This window comes from Gaeumannomyces tritici (genome assembly GCF_000145635.1).
Source record: "Gaeumannomyces tritici R3-111a-1 unplaced genomic scaffold supercont2.1, whole genome shotgun sequence".
Classification (NCBI taxonomy): Eukaryota; Fungi; Ascomycota; class Sordariomycetes; order Magnaporthales; family Magnaporthaceae; genus Gaeumannomyces; species Gaeumannomyces tritici.
Genome location: NW_008804545.1, coordinates 3,942,512 through 3,960,976, shown reverse-complemented (window position 1 = coordinate 3,960,976; position 18,465 = coordinate 3,942,512). Strand labels below are relative to the sequence as shown.

At 56.7% G+C, this 18,465-nt stretch overlaps 7 protein-coding genes across 7 annotated transcripts; 3 read left to right on the top strand and 4 right to left on the bottom strand.

Annotated features, from left to right (window-relative positions):
• Positions 1–513: 513 nt before the first annotated feature.
• On the bottom strand, positions 514–678 carry GGTG_01240 (hypothetical protein; the record flags this gene model as incomplete). The annotated part of the gene is made up of 1 exon (XM_009219001.1): positions 514–678. The coding sequence occupies one exon, from the start codon at positions 676–678 to the stop codon at positions 514–516; it is 165 nt and encodes a 54-aa protein (XP_009217265.1).
• A 1,264-nt stretch (positions 679–1,942) lies between these two features.
• GGTG_01239 (hypothetical protein) lies at positions 1,943–3,436 on the bottom strand (the record flags this gene model as incomplete). Its single annotated transcript, XM_009219000.1, has 4 exons — positions 1,943–2,126; positions 2,494–2,621; positions 2,764–2,909; positions 3,403–3,436. 4 exons carry the CDS (start codon positions 3,434–3,436, stop codon positions 1,943–1,945), a joined length of 492 nt encoding a protein of 163 aa, XP_009217264.1.
• Positions 3,437–4,275: 839 nt separating this feature from the next.
• Positions 4,276–4,824, bottom strand: GGTG_01238 (hypothetical protein; the record flags this gene model as incomplete). Its single annotated transcript, XM_009218999.1, has 1 exon — positions 4,276–4,824. The coding sequence occupies one exon, from the start codon at positions 4,822–4,824 to the stop codon at positions 4,276–4,278; it is 549 nt and encodes a 182-aa protein (XP_009217263.1).
• A 544-nt stretch (positions 4,825–5,368) lies between these two features.
• GGTG_01237 (hypothetical protein) lies at positions 5,369–5,776 on the top strand (the record flags this gene model as incomplete). The annotated part of the gene is made up of 1 exon (XM_009218998.1): positions 5,369–5,776. The coding sequence occupies one exon, from the start codon at positions 5,369–5,371 to the stop codon at positions 5,774–5,776; it is 408 nt and encodes a 135-aa protein (XP_009217262.1).
• A 1,979-nt stretch (positions 5,777–7,755) lies between these two features.
• On the top strand, positions 7,756–8,407 carry GGTG_01236 (hypothetical protein). The gene has a single exon (XM_009218997.1). The coding sequence runs from the start codon at positions 7,852–7,854 to the stop codon at positions 8,182–8,184; it is 333 nt and encodes a 110-aa protein (XP_009217261.1). The 5' UTR covers positions 7,756–7,851; the 3' UTR covers positions 8,185–8,407.
• Positions 8,408–8,747: 340 nt separating this feature from the next.
• On the bottom strand, positions 8,748–12,433 carry GGTG_01235 (hypothetical protein). Its single transcript, XM_009218996.1, has 10 exons — positions 12,236–12,433; positions 11,757–12,073; positions 11,488–11,600; positions 10,921–11,368; positions 10,532–10,812; positions 10,419–10,449; positions 10,270–10,325; positions 10,130–10,204; positions 9,850–10,040; positions 8,748–9,783 (listed from the first exon to the last, which is right to left on the bottom strand). The coding sequence occupies exons 2-10, from the start codon at positions 11,859–11,861 to the stop codon at positions 9,056–9,058; spliced, it is 2,028 nt and encodes a 675-aa protein (XP_009217260.1). The 5' UTR covers positions 11,862–12,073; positions 12,236–12,433; the 3' UTR covers positions 8,748–9,055.
• A 2,245-nt stretch (positions 12,434–14,678) lies between these two features.
• On the top strand, positions 14,679–16,489 carry GGTG_01234 (26S protease subunit rpt4). The gene is made up of 4 exons (XM_009218995.1): positions 14,679–15,043; positions 15,145–15,531; positions 15,638–16,094; positions 16,167–16,489. Exons 1-4 carry the CDS (start codon positions 14,836–14,838, stop codon positions 16,285–16,287), a joined length of 1,173 nt encoding a protein of 390 aa, XP_009217259.1. The 5' UTR covers positions 14,679–14,835; the 3' UTR covers positions 16,288–16,489.
• Positions 16,490–18,465: the final 1,976 nt, after the last annotated feature.

Genomic DNA, 18,465 nt, shown 5'->3' with positions numbered 1-18,465 from the left:
GACTATATTCCGCGGCTCGACGGTTTGGTTTGCTGGAGGCCATGGGGCCACTGCTTCCGAGAAGGTTGGGTTGCGTGGCCGAGGTGTAAGAGTAAAAGAGCCGCCGGGCCAGCGAGTGAGACTTTGTGTGAGAGGGAAAAGAAAAAGAGAGAGCGTCGTCCTGGGACATTCTTAGGTCCCATTCTCTCATGTCCCCGTCACGGATCGGCCGTTGGAAGTTTGGGTGTGATGCGGTTGGGCTTCCCCGAGGTTCCGCCGTTTCCCATTATCCGGGCCAGGAGAGGAAAACGCCCGCCTATTTTTTCCCCTTGTTCCTAAGCTCACCACTGCTCGGTACCACAACACGGAGCATCTCGGCATGCAGGTCGTATCCCCATCCCAAAGGAAAAAAAACCCCCCAGGAAGGGGAAACATAAAAAATGAAAATCCGGAGCCGCGCTTTTTTTTTTTTTTTGTGCGGAAGGTGTGTCCGGCAGCGAAGGCTATGCGAGTGCCACCCGCCGAGGGATCCCATCAAACGCAGCAGAGCGGGCAGTGGCCGGGGAGCATGATATATCTCTCATGCGGGCCCTTGGGGCACGAGTGCTTGCGGCTGCCGTCGACCGAGGTCCGGAAGAAGTGGGCTCCGGGGTCGAGACACGTCGTGTAGATGTAGTAGTTCTTGGTGAAATCGCACATCTTGGAAGAGGATGTTTGCCGGTGCGGGGAGGGGCGAAGATGGCGGGCGTGCTTGGTGGCCTTGGTGACGTCTGTATTGATGATGAGTTGGGAGCCGGCGACGATGATGATGATGGTGGTGGTGATGGTGGTGGTGGTGAAGAGTCAGGACCAGAGCGAGGGCGGGGCCAGAGTGTTGATATATAAAGCGCAGCGAGCAGGCGACTGGTCGTTGATGTCGAGGTAAGGGAGCGAGGTTGAAGCCAGGGATAGCCTGGACAGCATGCCGCGATTATATACGTAACTGCTGTTAGGTCGCAAGGCCGGGGACGCCCTGCCTTGCCCACCCGGGATGTCGGAGAGTAGAGGAGGAGGAGGAGAGACAGGTCGACAAGGGAAGGACCCGCCCGGTAGCGTCGGCAGTCCTTGCGTTTCTTTTTTTCCCTCCCTCTCTCAGACTCTCGATTTTATTGCAATTTATTTTTCTCCTCAGTCTCCCGATCGGGAGACAAGTCAAAACAGTGGGTGCAGGATTGCCCTGTCTCTTAAAGTGGGAATCCAGGCACAGATGCGGGTAGCGAGGCCATAGCCAGTCGTGGTGGGTTGGAGCAAGGGTCCTTGCTGGCAAAGACGATCAGAGAGAGACACGCCTTGATGACTTGGGGGGAGGCGTGTACGGAGGAAAGTCAAGAGCTTGCTGGTGTGGTGGTGGTCCCCTCTGCTCGTTTTTGCAGGGGTTCAGGGATGCATGGGGTGGAGGCCCGCCATACAAAAAGAGGAAAGAAAAATAAAACCCCACCCGGTCCGCAAAGATTCCAAAAGGGGAGGATGAAGAAAAACGGCGGGGTGGGGGAATAAAACAGGTCGTCAAGGCAGAGAAGAGAGAACGGACGTTCTTGGAGGTCTCGGGAGAAGACGTCAAGGGGCGGGTTCCGTGGTGCGGATAAAGGGGGCAGATATGGCCTGGATAGGATATAGTGAGAGAACCGAGCAGACGATGGCTGATGCAGGAAGGGGAGGAACGAAGCCGAAAAAAGAAAAGAAAAAAGAAAAGAAAAAAGAAAAAAAAGAAGAAAAAAGGGATGGGGGCGCGCGCCACGAGAAGTGAAGAAGAGGGCCGTGGGATGAAAGATCTTGCACGTCCGAGAGCAGCGCCCCGACGGCAAAAGGAAAAGAAGAAAAAAGAAGCCGAAAATTGATTCATTAGGGAAGGGAAGGAGGGCGAAAAAAAAATCAATGGGAGGACCGTTTTTTTTTTCCTCTCTTTTTTTTTTTGCGTTCGATGTCAGTGTTGCGGCGGCGGCTCGGGGTGCAATGCCTTGTGGACCGGGTTGGGTTGAGCATGGCGCCGCTGCTCGCCCACTGCTGTCAAAGCTCTCCGCCCAACAGGGGCCAGAGCGGCCAACAAGCAGGCGACCCAAGGGGAGGGAGAGAGCACACAGACAGCACCACCATCGTCTGATACTGGCCTGGTCCACCGTCCAAGTGTCCGTCACAGTCACAGCGACAAGCCTCTCGCACGCCCCCCTCCCCTCCGGCCAGCCAGCCAGCCAGCCCAACACACGGCGTCTGGCCATGTTGCCGGGGCGGTAAGGAAGGTAGCGGTTGCAGTGGGCGTTGATTTTTGGATGGAGGCAGGCAGGCAGGGAGGGAGCGGTTGATGCTGCATATGCATCGTTAGCACCAAGAGGATGCGCAGGGGACCAACAAAGCCCATGTGCGTGATGACCCGCGCCAAGATCGCATTCATTTTGCTCTTTCACTTCCATGTTTTTTTCCCTCGTCGTCACTGCCTGTCCTGTCCTGTACACGCCCCCCACGCCCACACCCACACACTCCCCTAGGAGCACACAGCAGCTATCGATATGCTGGTGAGGCAGGCAAATCGAGCCTCGTTTTTGTATTGTTATTGTTCTTATTATTATTATTATTATTATTACTATTATTGTTATTACTATTATTTGCTAATATTCATTTTGACTCCCAAGCCTGGGCTGGCATTTGCCTGGCTGTTATTTACTTTGACCATGTCCCACTCGTCGGGCTGTGCATAGTCCAATCCAAAATCACGACGCCATGGGGCCGGGAGACTTTTTTTTTTTTTACTTTTACCGAGACTGTTGCCTCTGCTGCGATGGCGATGGTTGCTTGATGCACCCCCCTCTCCCCTGTCATGCGCGATGAAAACCGATCACTTCTCCACACCCCCTTCTCGTGCTGCTCTCCCCTGCAGAGATGCTGCCCCGCGTTTACTAAGGACAAGGGGAGGGCGTGTGTCCGACTGGAATGGGTGGGGGTGTGGCCGGAGGACGAGGCTCAGTGAGCTGAGCTGTGAGCTTGTGAGGGATGTGGATAAAGAACGAGACATGGCAGAGAGGCTACCCACGAAACCAGGTCGACGCGGATGGAAGCAGGGCTGCCGCCACGTAGAGATTATAGATTGGGGATTAGATCCAGGCAAGCAGTCGAAAGTCGAGGCAGGTAGCAATTGTCAGTTGGCTGTGCCGCTCAAGCCCTGCGTCAGCTTATGCTCTATGGCTAAACGGAAAACTGGAACCAGCAACCAGCCCTTTGAACTTCGATCGACCCGACTGCAGCACACACGAGCCCATACTTGTCGATGCGCTTCAACCCAAGGCGCACTGTCAGGGACGCGGCTCAGGTCAGGTCACATTGATTTCAGCCATGGACCACGGACGGCCCAAAAAAAAAACATTTGCTTCCTCCTGCCTCTCATCATCTCACGAACCGCCCTAAACCGGGCGCGACGCCCGGGCATTTTGCGTTACACTGGCATTCATCTCGTTCCCGCCGCAGTTTTTGGCTCAATGCGTCCATGGCAGGCCGGGCATTTGTTCCGAGGGCGAGGGGATGGGGGCCCCCTTCCCAGCGCCAGCGCTACCCGCCCCGTGCTGTCAGTGCCAATGCCAATGCCAGTGCCAATTCGGCGGCGCGCCCCCCCCTGTGCTCCCTCCCTGGTGTGTCCGGACCAGACAGACGGCCATGTTGAGTGCGCGCGCACGCACCGACCTCGGCCGGGTTCGCCGTGAACCATGGTCCCCATGCCTTTTTGGAACCCAAGGCCTTCCTTCTTCCATGCAGCAACCGCCGCCGCGGGCAGGCTTGCCAAGAGCTTCCACTTCTTCCATGTGGCCGCGCGGTCGCCTGTCGTTGTCACTCCTCGGTCGACACACGCACGCGCAACAAGATGAAAAGATGAAGGAAAAAAAAATGGCATTAACCGGGTCAGCGCACCGAGTACGAGAAGCAGAGAGGAAGAAACCTTCGCTGCTCATCACACTGTTTGGGATCAGGGCCGGCTGCGCAAACAACGTCCAATCCAAGGTACGTGCATGGGCTATTATCCGTCGTGGAATTGTTCCAAACCACCAAACCCTATTTTTCTTTTGCCTGCCTTAGCTTTGCCTGCCTAGAGGTAGCTTTCTCGACCCTTGGACCGCCAGTTCATGTTTCGACTGAGGTCCGAGGTCCGAGCGGCGCCGGAGCAGGTCACCCCCACATTTCTGCCCAATTGCTAAACTCTCCCACTCTCTCACCCAGAGAGATTGACACTCGGAATCCCGCACCGACCGCACGCACCCGCACCCGCAGCCCGCCCTAGTCGTCAGGGCCTTGGTAACGGGCCGAGCGCGGGTGCTTTTCATAGATATGTATTACCTCGGCATGCCTAACTTGCTTCGAACCCCGGCCACCGACACTCATCACTCGACGCTCTCTACTCCAGTCGTTTCCAAAGGTGCGCCAACTAAATTGAGGGCTGCAGATGGACACCCTCCTCCTCGGGCGTTCCCCCCTTGCCCGGATGGTCGGTCCCCCTTGGATCTGCAAATCGCAATCGCCGCTCCGTGTCGCTACCGGTGGGTTGGGTTGCTGCCTCGCAGTCTCCTTCTCTCCCCCTTCCTCCCCCTCGAAGCCGCTGCTGTCTACCGCCCTCGAGTGCCAAGATTGGATCCAACCCGAGTCGTGATGTGGTGGATGGATTGAGTTGCTGCAAGCTCCCGCGCCGGGACAGCCCCCAAAAGCGACTAGCCGATCGCCGTTTCCTGTCAGGGATGGGAAACATGTAGATGGGATGCCCGCGATAGGCTCAGCTGAAGCCGGACCGCGGGCGGCCAGAGGAGACAACAGGCAACCCGCGCCATGCATTCTGGCCAACACACCCCGTACACACGCCACAGGCACCAAGGTGCCCGGCTGTCTAGCCGGCCCAGGATTCCCGTTGCCGCGACCGTCTTCTTCTCCACCATGGTACTCCAGGCAGCGCAGCCCCCACCACCGCTTCAGTGGATGAGCTCAGCTGGGCGGGGGACGTGGCCCAGCCAAATTGTAAACTCTATCACCTAGACTAGCTAGTACCCAGCCCCTTATACGATAGGCAGAGAGAAAGGTTTCGGGCCAGCCGGGGCTTGCTGTTGATAAAGCGAGCAAAGTAATGCGTAAGAACACATAACATGCAGCGAACTGGCGAGGAGGGTGTGGGAGATAGATTTGCTTGGCTGGTGTCAAAAGACAACGAACCTAATGTAGGTTGGGTTAAGTAGATAACCAAACGCACAAAAGAAAGGAACAGCAAAAAGAATGCCCAGGCCGAAAAGACAACCAAGTGAATTTCATGATCCCTGGAGCTTTGGCGTGGCCGGGTAAGGTCCGTCCAAGAGGGAGGAGGGGGCCCGAGCACCACTCTGAACGGATGGCAGGCCGCAGCAGCAACAGCAGCAGCAGCAGCAGCAGCACCAAGATTTTCCCACTGATACGCGCACGAGGGCCGTTCCCGCTGGACAATGCTTGCTCAGCTCCCCATAATGTCGGATGCCCGAGGAAATACCTACATATGCAGGTTCTCCTGCGCAGCAGCGGCAGCAGTAGTAGTAGTAGAAGCGCGTCCGGCTGTTATGCGCATGGCGATCGAACATTGGCAGCTTCTTCGACATGCCGCCAAACCATGGCTCGGACGAGAAGCGAAACTTTGGTCGTGATCAGCAGCAGCAGCAGCAGCACCCAGGGCCCTGGCCCGTCAGAGCAACAACGCCATGACGTAAACGAGAAAGCGGTAGCGAGGAAAGGGAAGGTGGACCCCTTCGGCTCGCAGGCGGCGTGAACTGAAAATAGGGACGGTGATCATCATCTTTGCCTTCTTGACTTGGTAGCCGTTGTCCGAGCGGATCTTGCCCAAGCTTTTCAAATGGATTTTTGCTTCTTTTTCTTCTTAGTAAAATAATACGTGGAGGTTAAAACACGATAGCCGAGTCTTTCGAAATTAGGCGGGTAGTGGCAGGGGTTAGTTAGTTGTCGCAAGGCAAAGGAGCAAAAGGAACAAAAGGAGAAAAAGGCTACTGCAGCAGCCAAACCAAAAACACAAAACGAGATAAAAAAAAATAAAAAAAATTACAGTAAAACGCACATGCATCACGGACGGGCGTTGAAGCAAACGCACGCCCTCGTTCCTGCAGCCTAAGCGTCGCACCCCCCCGAGGCTCTTGAAGCCAGCGAAGGAAAGGCCAGGCCACGAGACATCAATTATAGGACCGTTTTGCCGGGACACCCCACGGCAAGGGCCCAGCGTCATGCACAGATGCCACCCGCCCCGCGCGTTGCGTGTGTGTGCGTTGCGTGCCAAAACGTAGGGACGGACAGACACGTGCGAGGCCGCCGCTGGAGACGGGGAGCAAGCAGCTCTTTGTCCCATCCATCCAATCCCATGGATCCCGTTCCCACCACCCCTCCTCCTCCCCCTGCCCCCATCCCCGTCGTCGTCGCCGCCGTCGTTCACCGGTGTCGGTGGTTGACCGACCACCGCCGGGCGAGCTCAACCACCACCACACTCCCCACCCTTCCTGCAGCCCGCGAGCCGGTTTTTTTTTTTTTTTTTTTTTTTTTTGGTTTTGGTTTTTTATGCCGCTGTCAAGTCGGCCGAGGGCGACGGCGGGTTGAGGCGCGCACCTTGCCGTGGTTACCTAGTAGGTGCCTACCGTGGCCCAGCCCCTCGCCAGCAGCATCGGAAAGGACCCAGGCCACCGTCACCCACACCCCCTGGCCAGCAGGGCAGCACCCTTGGAAGGCGAGCGAGCGACAGGCCCCGCGAACGACTCCCAAGGCAGCTGCGTCCTCCCTTGTGGTGGAGACTGCCGGCATCGAAGTCTGAACTCTATTTTTTTTTTTTGTGTGTTACGACACACCCAGACCAGTTGGAGAGCTGGCTTCCTGGAATTGGAATTGTTGGAAGGAAATCCTTCTTTTCTGCAACCCCCCATCGCCCGCATCACTTCACCGACGCACGCCCGTGGACAAGTGTAACATGTCCCCTCTCCATATTTCCTCCGGTCAATCTCGTTTCTCCATAAGGTTTTTTTTTTCTCTTCTCCCTAACCTTTCTCTTGCTTGAATGTGTTTCTACCCTTGCTCGTCGGCAGCTTGCTGGCGCCAAGCCCCAAAGTTTACTTTCCTGTACCGCGTACTACCTTGTACACCGCCCACAAACCAAAGCTCGGTAGATATCAAAGTTTCGAGGGGTGAGATCAAAGGCTACCATAGCAACCCGTATGAGGCAAAATACCTGATACCTTCCGAAGGAGGTAATGTGTCGACGGGGGAGAGTCATCGACCAAGAGATGCGTGAAGATAAAAATACGTTTGCAGGGCAGGCGGCAGCCAGCAGCCAGCATCAATCCAAAAGAGGCAGAAGAAGGCACCACCTCCTACCCCCCACGTACATGTACTGTGCGTCTCCATCCACAGCCACGTCATTGCCAGCACAAAAAGGCCACTCCAAATGGAAGCGAGATAGACATGATTGGCCTGGTCTTTCGGTAGCTTTGCCGTAATTTGCGTTGCTTCGCGTTAGCTTCCGCAGTATCCGCATCTGGTGATATATATCGAGCCATCTGTGGTATAAACTCTGCAAAACTCAACTCTCCACAATGGCACGGGGGGGCTTCTTGTTCTCGGCGTCACGTCGGAAGACGACCCCTCCCCGCCCCAAACTCGGGCGTCGAGGTGGTGGTGGTGTTTGCCCAGGGTTGGCGTAAATCAGGATTTTCCCCGACCTGCCATCCGTCTCTGGAAAAAACCCAGGACTCCCACCCCTAGAGAGTGGGACCCGGGGGATTGTTTTTCTGTTCTTTTCTTTTCTTTTTTTTGGTGCTTATCATTCGGGTGGAAAGGATCTGGACAAATATGACTCGCGCGAGGTTCTTTTGTTTCTTCTCCTACCCCATCCCCTCCTCTCTCTCTCTCTCTCTCTCCCTCACTCGCTCTCTCGGTATCCCTCTCGCTCTCTCGGCGGCGGACCCGGAGACAAGCTCTTGGGTCGGGGGTGGCCCACAGAACGGTTTCGGAGCCGGGGGCCCTGCGCTGGGCCAACGGTTGGTCAAAGCTCCGAAGGCGAGAGGGAAGGCCTTTTGGCGCGCAGGGGTGGCTTGTGTTGGCTCGCGCGTGACGCCCGGCCCGAGCAGGAAGCTCGACGAACTCGGCCTCGGAGTTTCCCTCTGGCAGGTCATGTGCGGCTAACATCCCCACGCCCGCTCTGCCTGCCGGCCCAGATAGGTAGCCTCTACGCACTGCACACATCCCATCTCTGGCGCCGTCCCGTCCGTCTGGTCCCTACATGGTGCCATCATGACTCCCGCCGCCCTCCATCGTACGAGCTTTGTTTTCGAGCACGATACCTATAATACACGGCATCCATGTCCCCGTCCAATCCATCTGGATGGGCACCTATCGTGCATGCCCGAGGGGGGAGGGGGGTGGGCGGCCCGTCAACAAGCCCGCCCGCCCCCAGCTCTTCCACGCCCTCCCCCCTTCGCAGAGGGCCTCACTCGTCACTCGGGGGACTCTTGTGACAAAATGTCGGTCAGTGACAGTTCCTCCTGGCGGTGTGTCCATGTCGCTGTGCATGCGGGCCCGGCTGCTGGTCGCTTTGATGCTTGGGTAGCATGTGGCTCCGTGGGCTGGCCCGGCCGACAAATCGCATCGCCAAAGCCCCCGGGGTTCCGAACACAGCCGCGGGGCTCTCTCTCCGCCCCTCGGGGATGTAACGGTGCACACGTGTTGCAGCCCATGCTTGACGGAGATTTTTTTTTTTTTTTTTTTTTCCTTGTTTCCTTCTGCTCTCTCACTCATATGGAGCTTCCATGGTCCGAGCTCGCCTCATTTGCCCGCCCAGAGCTAATCTCGTCGAAACCTAAACATGCTTGTCCCATAGCATAACGTGGCGGTCCTCGTCGTTTCCCGCAAATTCACATTCATCAATGGGGCGGCGGGCGGCCTTTGGGGGTGTGTGGGTGGTCGAGATTTGGGGTGCTCGAATCATCCCGGCGCCGCACCACACCACACCACGCCACGCCACGCCACGCCACATCACGCCCCAGATATCCATGCTTCACTCTTCAAGGTTGTATATCGCCCTCACAATCTCCCAGGCCCACCCGGCCGCCGAGTCCACGCTCTTCAGGTCCCGGATCCACGCAATGTAGAGCATGACGGTCTCGCCCGCCTCGCGCTCGAAGCCCTCGCCGCAGAGGGTGTGCCGGATCGTGGACAGGATCTGCACGCTCTGGCTCAGGTGCAGCAGCACGAGCATGCCGAGCATGTTCTGCGTCCAGAAGAAGAGGCACGGCACCAGCCGCTTGTGCGTCGACGTCGGCGACATGGAGACGGGCCACTTGAGGCACGCCCGGAGGCACTCGGCCGCCCCGCGCGCGTCCTCGGCCCGCATCTGCTCCGGGTGGTTGAGCACCCGGAACACGTGCTGCCGGTATATGTTGAGCTTGGCGTAGTAGTAGCGCGACCGGAGCACCGCCACCTGCACGTCGAGGTTGGACGGGTACGTCGCCGGCTCGGCCGCGAGGTCCGTCGTGAACATGGCCCGGGGGCACGGCGGCGCATCGTCGGCCACGCCTGACGGGGCCATGGCCATGGACAAGAGCTCCGGCATCGCGTGGGCTAGCGGCCCGCCCGGGTTGGGGAATTCCTCGGGCCGGGATTCGGTCCAGCGCAGCTGTGGTGGCACCATCATCTTCCACTGCTCCAGGTTCATGATGAGCTCCTCGAGCGTGCGGTTCAGTGCCTCGGCGTCGACGCCAGAGGCGTATTGGTTCAAAGGTTGGCCTGCACAAACCCCTGTCAGCCCGGCCTGCGAGTATACTACAGTTCCCAACCGCCACTTCTCATTACCTAGCGTTTTGTGAGCATCCAACGAGAGACGCCGCAAGGCTATTGCCGAGGCCAAGTACTCTTGGGAGAGTGGCCAATGCGTGCCGACGAAATTTTCGGGCGTGAACGAAACCGTTAGTGCTGGCGGGCCCACGGCGTCCTCTAAGCTCTCCAGGCCGCTTTGAGGAAGTCCAAGTTCGGTTCCAAGATAGCTTTCACAAAGTCAGCTGCGTGCCTCCCTTTCAAAAGCCGACGAAGCCAAGGCTCCCGGAAACTTTGCCAAGGGCACTTCGAAGCTCACTTTTCTACAATGCAACAATACCAGAAGCATCGTCTGATCATGGTGCCTCGCGGGGAGCTCAACTCTGATGGGTTTCTGCGCCATAACTGTCAGTGAGGGGAGGGTAGGAAAGGCACAAGAGCTGCTCAGAAGTTGCTTACCCGGTTATCAGGGCGTGGCATGCGAGGGAAGCCGTCGTCGTCATCCGCCAGAATTCCTTGGGACCTGGTCAGTCAAAAAGTCGACAATACAAGGTCACTAACAGGTCACATGGCTCCATGAGCAGGTTGGTAGGTCTACGCCGACTTACCATGTGACTTGAGCAAGCTTCGCAATACATGCTGTTGGCCTGTCAGCTTGTCGATCACCAGGGGTTGGCATTTTCGTGCAAATGCTGTTCGACGTGGGATATGATGGACGTACCCCGCCAGCGCAAACACCTGGACGGCCTCAAGCGAGCATTCCGTCAAGTTGAACCCCATCCGACGCCTCGCTTCGTTGAAGAGGGCCAGCCCGGGAGGGTGTCGCGGCGTCCCGCCCTTGACGCCGCTTGGTTGAGGGCTGCCCGACGCGGAAACGGGAGGTCCATGGAAGCCGAGGATGGCAATCTCTCCAAGAGCAAGCACCAAGAAGACGAGAGTCGACTGTATCGAGTCCGTAAACCCATCCCGCGCGACCGATCCTAAAACCTGGGTCGTGAAGTGCTGTTGGTCCAATATTGGGTAACACATGTAGAAAGTATTGAAGTAGGCACTCGTCAGATCCTCCATTGATCCACTCGTCAGCGGGCTCCCAGTGGACTGAGAGCTTACCGTCGCCGAGATCCCAACTGTAGTGAGGGCATAAGTGACGGCCCCGGCATCCCCTGTCGGTAGGCGGTTGGTTGGGTTGTCCAGGCCGAGTGCCCTGGTAGCCCCTTCAGACTCTATCGTGGAGGCACTGACGCTCGGTATGCTCAGGCTGATGGACTCGAGAAGACCCTGTACAACAGGCCACCTGAGCATTTGGTGTACCGACGAGGTGTAGGTATATGGCGCCATTGTGATTGAACTGGGTCCGCTATCGTCCGAGCCAGAAAGCCTTGCTGGAATGGCGGAGAGATCGCCGGATCGCGCAAACGACGCGGTTTGAAAGCCCGGAGTGGTCACGAGATGGCCGTATAGAGGGGTCGTAAAGCCGGCATGCTGCGTGTTCATACTGTCAAACTTTCCCTCGAGACTTTTGATGCGGGCAAGGATCTCCACGAGGGTTTTGTCTTTCCTGTAATGGTGTCAGTTACGTCGGTTTCGGGCCCGAGACAAGACATGGGACTGGGGCAGCCTATGATAATACAGAATCTTTTCTTGCGAATGCTTTGTGCAGTCGCCTCCTCTACTGACTTTGTTGGCTGTGGCTCCCTGTAGTGACACTCGAGCTTGAATCTGTAGCAAGTGCCACACTTGGGCCTCTGTTCATCACATCGTTGTTTCCTGGAACGACATGTGTCGCAAGCCTAGGAGAACGAGATGGAATAGCCCTCCGATGGTTAGTTACTTAAACTCATGGGGCTGAGCAGATGTGGGAGCCAGAGTTCCAGCCGCTATCGTGTGGTATGTCGCGTTGCCCATTGCGGACCAGACCGACGCCCGTGTACACAAGATTTACCGACCTGAGCCGCGATCGCTCCCCGTTCCTTCCTTATATTGCTCGAGGCCCCAGAGATGCTCGACCTGGGGCTGACTAGCGAGTTCGCCCCCGCTATCTCACTTGTCATGGTCTGTGCTATGTTCTTTCGGGTTGGCCGCCTTCGGGTTTGGGACTGAACCGCCGGGTGTCGGTTTTACCCAGACAGCGTGGCTATCATGGGAGGATCGGGATGTAGCTAAGCGGCAGGGAGAAAACGTGCTGTAGTCGGACTCTGGCTGGCTGGCGATATCGGGGGGGTTGTATGGGGCGACGTCAACCAGAAGGGGGGAGTTCTCGAGACTGTGAGTATGTCAGTTCCAGTAGGTGGACGAGGGGTTTAATCCGGTTTGCAGACAGAGGGGTCATGTGGTTTTGGGATGGGGGATGTCGGTGAAGTCATGCGTTCAGCAAAGTTCAAGGATACTAGGGCAGAAACGCAGATGGGGCAAACTACCTGCTTACCTAGGTAGGTACCTAGGTAAGTGCCTACCTAGGTAAGTGATAGGTAGGTAGATATTGTAAGTACCTAGTACGTGGAGGATGTTGAGAGGATGGGCGTTGGGTTTGTATGTAGGTCGAGATGCAGAAAGAGGAGAATCCCTGGAATCTAGCAGTGACTAATTGGGGAGAAATAAAAGACCAACGAAATCCCGATGCAAGGATGTCTGCAGCATGAGAATGTTTTTTTCTTGTTGCCAGAGAAAACCGACGTTATAAAAAAAGGCCGAACCGGGACCCATGGGCGCTACGTCATCGCTCGATGACCACATCAAGCTCCAGCCAGCCACACACCCACGGAAAGGGGTCCCGGACGTGCCCCTGGCCTCCCCTGTCGCCCACCGGGAAGCCGCCTGCGTTCCCTGCCACTTGGCGCCACTAAGGGCGGTCCCGAGAATAGCATGTACGCAGGTGGTAGCCCCACGGATGGGGGTGTTCCCGAAAGGGCCGTGACGATGCCTCCATCTCGATCTACATGCACCGAATTTTCTCATAGGGTTCGGTTCGCCAACATTTCTGCCACTTGACAGTCCCGAAACAACAAAAAAGGGACGAGATAAAACAAATTCGCCAATTTGAGCATCTACGCTACAGACCTCAGCGCCCCCCAAGGGTTTTGCCGGTTGTAAAATGGCAGGCATATCGCATTTGCTGGCCCAGCAATATTTTGGCAGGACATACGACTTCCAACGCGCTTTCAAAGCGCAAAAAAGGAGCGCGCTGTGGGACTGGGATAACAGGTACCCATAACATATCCGTGCACGGGCCTCACCGGCGCCACTAGATGGATCTGCCGTCTTCCGAATACTATCACCGTGTCTACCTTCGCCGCAGATGCTTCCTCAACATGATACTACCGTGTCCAGCGCACACACTTTTACCAGTGGCTGGACCTCGTGCTCAGCGCGGAAGCTCGCCACACAAGGCGGTGAGCCTCCTAACAAGTTTTTTTGGTTGGCACAAAGTTGACCTGCGATTGTTACATACAGCATTCCGATAACTTGTCCTATATTTTTATCCACGAGCACCATAGACTTTAAGAGTATAGATCCAAATCACGCATCACAGTTCTAGGCCTTGTACTTATACGTACCTAGGTCGAGCAAGGCCGGGCTACTTACATATCAAGCTCGGCTCAATTTCCACCCTGCGCTCTCAAGTTACCGTGGAAAGGTTGATGGAGATGGAGGCGCTCCTAGCATATCCCCATTCACCTAGCTAGCATATATATCAGGTATACGCACCGCTCCTAGTAATCTGTTTGTTTCCTATTCCTTCATCCCCCAACTTGCCACTTCAAATAAATCCTATTCAAAACCCCGTACCCCCTTTCTTTTGCTTAACACATCATCACCTTCACGAGAGCCGGCGGCATGGTGCGGAAACATGTCCATATCCATTGACATGATCCGATCCCTCAACTTGTATGCACAGCTAACTTGGGCAAATCAGGGTAACATCCAGTCTGTTGCTACTCTCACCTCCCGTCGCTATCTCCCTCCATAGCTTGTACTACGCCCAAGCCTCGTCGACAGACCAACAAATATCATCACCACTACCACAACAATCAACCAACAAGTCACCCATTCTCTAACCTAGGCGCTGTACGTTTACACTGTGCAAATTGATGTGTGATATTGGGCCTATAGTGCGAGAGAGGTGAGAAAAGCAAGTTAAATTTGGATGAAGCGTTTATTCCAATGTAAACAGATCCCAGAAGAGTAGAGATTCGTAAGGCACATTCCCGCCCTCGTTTTCCAGGGAGGGACGGGCAGGTTATTCTAAGGGCGGCGTCGAGGCTTAAGGACCAAGATCCGGAGCGGCCACACCAGAGCACCACTCGCCACCACTGACAGAGTGCCCAGCGAGCTGCCGAGGCCGCATGAGTGGGCGGCTTGAGACGTAGGACCGCCCAGTCGACGAGGCCAAACCGCTCCCACTACTCTGCTCTGTCCCCGTCGGCCAATTCGACGGTCGTGCTGCCGACCTGCTGATCTAGTCGCCGGCGAACAAGGACAGCAACGATGGGGTTGACTTCCTTTCAGTAACACCATCCTGCACTGGCTGCACCGGCGCGACCCCATCCCCACCATCGTACGTCTGCTACGCGCCCAGGCCCCCGGGAGCGCTTTCGCCTTCCAGGCCCCCAACAACATGGATGAGCTGTCGCAGGGGAAAATATTATGCCAAGTTCGAAGGGTTGACTGCTGTGAATTATACATGTGTCCTGCCCCGTTAGAATCCGCCCCACGAACCCATCCTTCTAGGTCAGGTTGGTGTCCTTGAAGCGTCGGGCCAGATCACGTGCAACATCGCCGGCTTGTCGCCGTTCGCTTACCTCATCCGTGAGGGTCCGTGCAGCCCCACCAGGGACTCCAGAAACCTTGGAGCCCTGCGCAAGGCAACAGAAGCTCCGCGTCGTTGGAACGTCCGGAGCTCCTCCAACCCACCGCCAACGCCTTCCATCCGCCATCGCCCACATCTACGCCTGCACTGCGACACATCCAATCGCCTCTGCGCAACCGTCGACCCGAATCCTACCCGACCGCTTCGCCCCCTCCATAATGTCCGATCAAGAGCGCCAAGCAGCGCTCGAGTCCTACAAGGCAAAGCTGATCGAGTCGCGGGAGTGGGAGTCCAAGCTGAAGAACCTGCGGTTAGAGATCAAGGGCCTGCAGAAGGAGTTCGACCAGACGGAGGAGAACATTAAAGCACTCCAGAGCGTCGGCCAGATTATCGGAGAGGTGCTCAAGCAGTTGGACGACGAGAGATGTGAGCCCATCCCGCCCGCGCCCCGATAACCACCCAGATAACCACCCGGTTTTCTGTCGATGCGAGCTGAACTGACCGTCGTCCGCCCACTCCCTCTCCAGTCATTGTTAAGGCCTCATCTGGTCCCAGATATGTTGTGGGGTGCAGGTCAAAGGTCGACAAGGCGAAGCTGAAGCAGGGAACCCGGGTGGCGCTCGACATGACGACTCTGACCATCATGCGGATGCTCCCTCGCGAGGTGGACCCGCTGGTCTACAACATGTCCCTCGAAGACCCGGGCCAGGTCAGCTTCGCTGGTATTGGTGGCCTTAATGACCAGATCAGGGAGCTGAGAGAGGTGATTGAGCTGCCCCTCAAGAACCCAGAGCTGTTCCTGAGAGTCGGCATCAAACCTCCAAAGGGCGTGCTTCTCTATGGTCCGCCAGGAACGGGCAAGACACTGCTAGCCAGGGCGGTGGCCTCGAGCTTGGAGACCAACTTCCTCAAAGGTCAGTGCCGTGGGCGGCGGAGTACCTCGCTCGGCTCCCTGTGCCGTTTCTCCCCAAACTCTCGATGATTCTATGAATGCTGACAGCCTATCACCCCTCTGTCTAGTTGTGTCCTCGGCCATCGTGGACAAGTATATCGGCGAGTCGGCCCGACTTATCCGCGAGATGTTCGGGTACGCGAAGGAGCACGAGCCGTGCATCATCTTCATGGACGAGATCGATGCCATCGGCGGCCGACGCTTCTCTGAGGGAACTAGTGCCGACCGTGAGATTCAGAGGACATTGATGGAGCTCCTGAATCAACTGGACGGCTTCGACTACCTGGGCAAGACCAAGATCATCATGGCGACCAACCGCCCTGACACACTGGACCCTGCTCTTCTCCGTGCAGGCCGGCTGGATCGCAAGATCGAGATTCCTCTGCCCAACGAGGTTGGCCGTCTAGAAATTCTCAAGATCCACGCAGCCGGCGTGGTGACGGAGGGGGATGTCGACTTTGAGAGCGTGGTCAAGATGAGTGACGGACTCAACGGCGCCGATCTGCGAAACGTCGTGACTGAAGCGTATGTCTCCTCACACAGACCCACCCTCATTCTTTCATTTGTGATTCTGCGGTCGCTAACTGGCTATCATAGCGGCCTCTTTGCCATCAAGGACTACCGCGATGCGGTCAACCAGGACGACTTCAACAAGGCAGTCCGAAAGGTTGCCGAGTCCAAGAAGCTGGAGGGCAAGCTGGAATACCAGAAACTCTGAGCCCAACGTTGAAGGCTGTGATGTGCTGGCTTTGGATGGACAGGGTCCGGAAGCAACCCAGGCAAACAAAACTGGGATGAAGCGTCAAAGAAGCATTACACAACTGTAATATTGTATAAAAACCGGTAGACCCTCGGCATCACACAAGGTCGCGGCGTTGATGAACTTGGCAGTTGTCCAACGAGTGAGTGAGATGTACCCATGTCCTGCCGATGGATCCCAGTGACACACACCATGCAAGGTACAGGCGACTCAGCCTCCCCACCCGCCTGGCTGCCTCCCGAGGACCATCTCCTATCGTCGACCGATGCGATGGTCGGTCGGGACGCGCCGTCACACTCGGGCGCGCATATGCTGCCACTGGTGCTCGCTCTCCTCTGCCTGATGTTTCGTACTCACGGTGTCCGAGATGGATAGTCGACACAGATCCGATTGGTGGACCGGAGTTGTGCGCAAAAAGCCGTGTCATCCGAACTCGCCCAGCTGATCCCGATATCTCGAGTTACTTGCATGGACGTGTCTGCACCTTTCGACGGCATCAATCAAATCACATAATTGCGCGCCCTTCGGGTCTGTGAGCGGGGGAAAGCAGGGGTGAGGGAGCACCTAGGCTTGGCAGGGCGCACGACAGACCTGGATGCCGGGCCAGGGGAAGATCTGGCGTATTGAATTGGCCTGCTCGCGCACGGCAAATTTTTTGTTCGCTTGTCTTCTCGTGATTGGGGGGCCATCGTTGCTATTCTTGGCCCTAAATGATCCACGACGACAAGGCCGGGCTGGCTGCCCACTGCTGCCCCATCGCCAGAGGAGGCTGTGTGGCTGCTGCTGCACACCACTTCCCGGGCACGTTCCAACCACCCGTGCCACCACAGTTCGCGGTTCCTGGGCTGAGGCCCACTTTTGGCCTCCGGATGGTACCCTAGAGACCAGGGAACGCAGGTAACGTCATGATGCTCAGCAACGCGGGCAGAAAAGGGGAAAAAAGGCATGCCCAGTCCTGCAGGCTTTTGTCTTTTCTCGTGTCCAGAAATGGGTGCGAGCCGCCATCCCCCCTGTCCAGGTGTTTCCCCATCCATGGAAGGCTCCCTCCTCTTGTTGGGGCATTGGATGACACGAGAAAACAGGGAATCATAGGGGCGATGAAAATGAGACTTGATCTGGATGACGGAGTGGGGGAGCGGATAAGAGCAACAGCTTCCACAGGCATCCATGAGTGAGCATCGAAACAACAGACAAACCCAAATAGGGCAACACTTTAGGGTGGTGCGGCGTCATCACGGCTTTGTTTTAGCTGAGCTAATCCGTCACAAGGAGAAGTTAAACAACCACATGCGTTTTTTCCCGTCGTTTGGCCATGAATAACCAACACGCTTAATCCAGTTCCGGGTGGTGACATTGGAGGGCTGGATATGGAAAATAACGAGCTCAGGCCGACTTTACCTCTCGCCTTTTTGCTGTTTGTAGACTCGTGCCAATGGCCCTTCAGCCACGGAGGACGGGATAAGCTCTCGATATGGAGCGAAGTTCTAGCTCACCGCTTTCAGCTCGTCGTTCAGGGCGCGTTGGAAGGCTACTACTGATCACAAAGAGAAAAAAAAACTCAAATTACCGCTCGGGAAAATGTGGCGTGTGGAGCGCGTGCTGGCGGCGACACGACGATAGCCGCAGCAGTGGGATGCACAGAGGTTCACCAGCGGAGCTTCCCTGGGCGGAAGCTGAGTTGACGCCGCCGCCAGCACGGCCGGGCTGGGCGGATCCTTGGGATTTGGGGGGCGCGTATTGTCATCGGATTGGGTACCTGGCCAGTGCTTGTCTGTCTGCTGGGTGCCTGTGCCTCCATAGGAACCCCAGCTGCTGAGGTCAGGCCGAGCGGTCCCAACGGATGTAAGTACCCAAGTACCTAGACGCAGCCAGGAGGACGAGGGGAAGGCGGAGGAGGAGGCTGGTCTCAGATCAGAGCTCCAAAGCTATCCATCCGCCCATGGCGCTTGTATCTGTCGGTGAGGCCGCTGGGCTGAAGTACCCTTTGACCTGCCAACTCAATTCGGCATTCTGGACGGGGTCCAACCCGCAGAGTGCTGTGCCGGGACAAACAAGCGGTGGTGGCGGACCACGGCTGGAGCCAAAGCCCACCACCACCGCTGCGGACTTGGACCATTAACCCCACCCACCCCGTGT

Bases quoted from the DNA above. Each gene is read 5' to 3' on its own strand.
- GGTG_01234 (XM_009218995.1), top strand. From the start codon at position 14,836: ATGTCCGATCAAGAGCGCCAAGCAGCGCTCGAGTCCTACAAGGCAAAG. The intron at 15,044-15,144 runs GTGAGCCCATCC...CTCCCTCTCCAG, and splicing joins GCAGTTGGACGACGAGAGAT to TCATTGTTAAGGCCTCATCT. The intron at 16,095-16,166 runs GTATGTCTCCTC...TGGCTATCATAG, and splicing joins CGAAACGTCGTGACTGAAGC to CGGCCTCTTTGCCATCAAGG.
- GGTG_01235 (XM_009218996.1), bottom strand. From the start codon at position 11,861: ATGACAAGTGAGATAGCGGGGGCGAACTCGCTAGTCAGCCCCAGGTCG. The intron at 10,450-10,531 runs GTACGTCCATCA...ACAGGCCAACAG, and splicing joins CAGGTGTTTGCGCTGGCGGG to CATGTATTGCGAAGCTTGCT. The intron at 10,326-10,418 runs GTAAGTCGGCGT...CCAGGTCCCAAG, and splicing joins AAGCTTGCTCAAGTCACATG to GAATTCTGGCGGATGACGAC.
- GGTG_01236 (XM_009218997.1), top strand. From the start codon at position 7,852: ATGACTCGCGCGAGGTTCTTTTGTTTCTTCTCCTACCCCATCCCCTCC.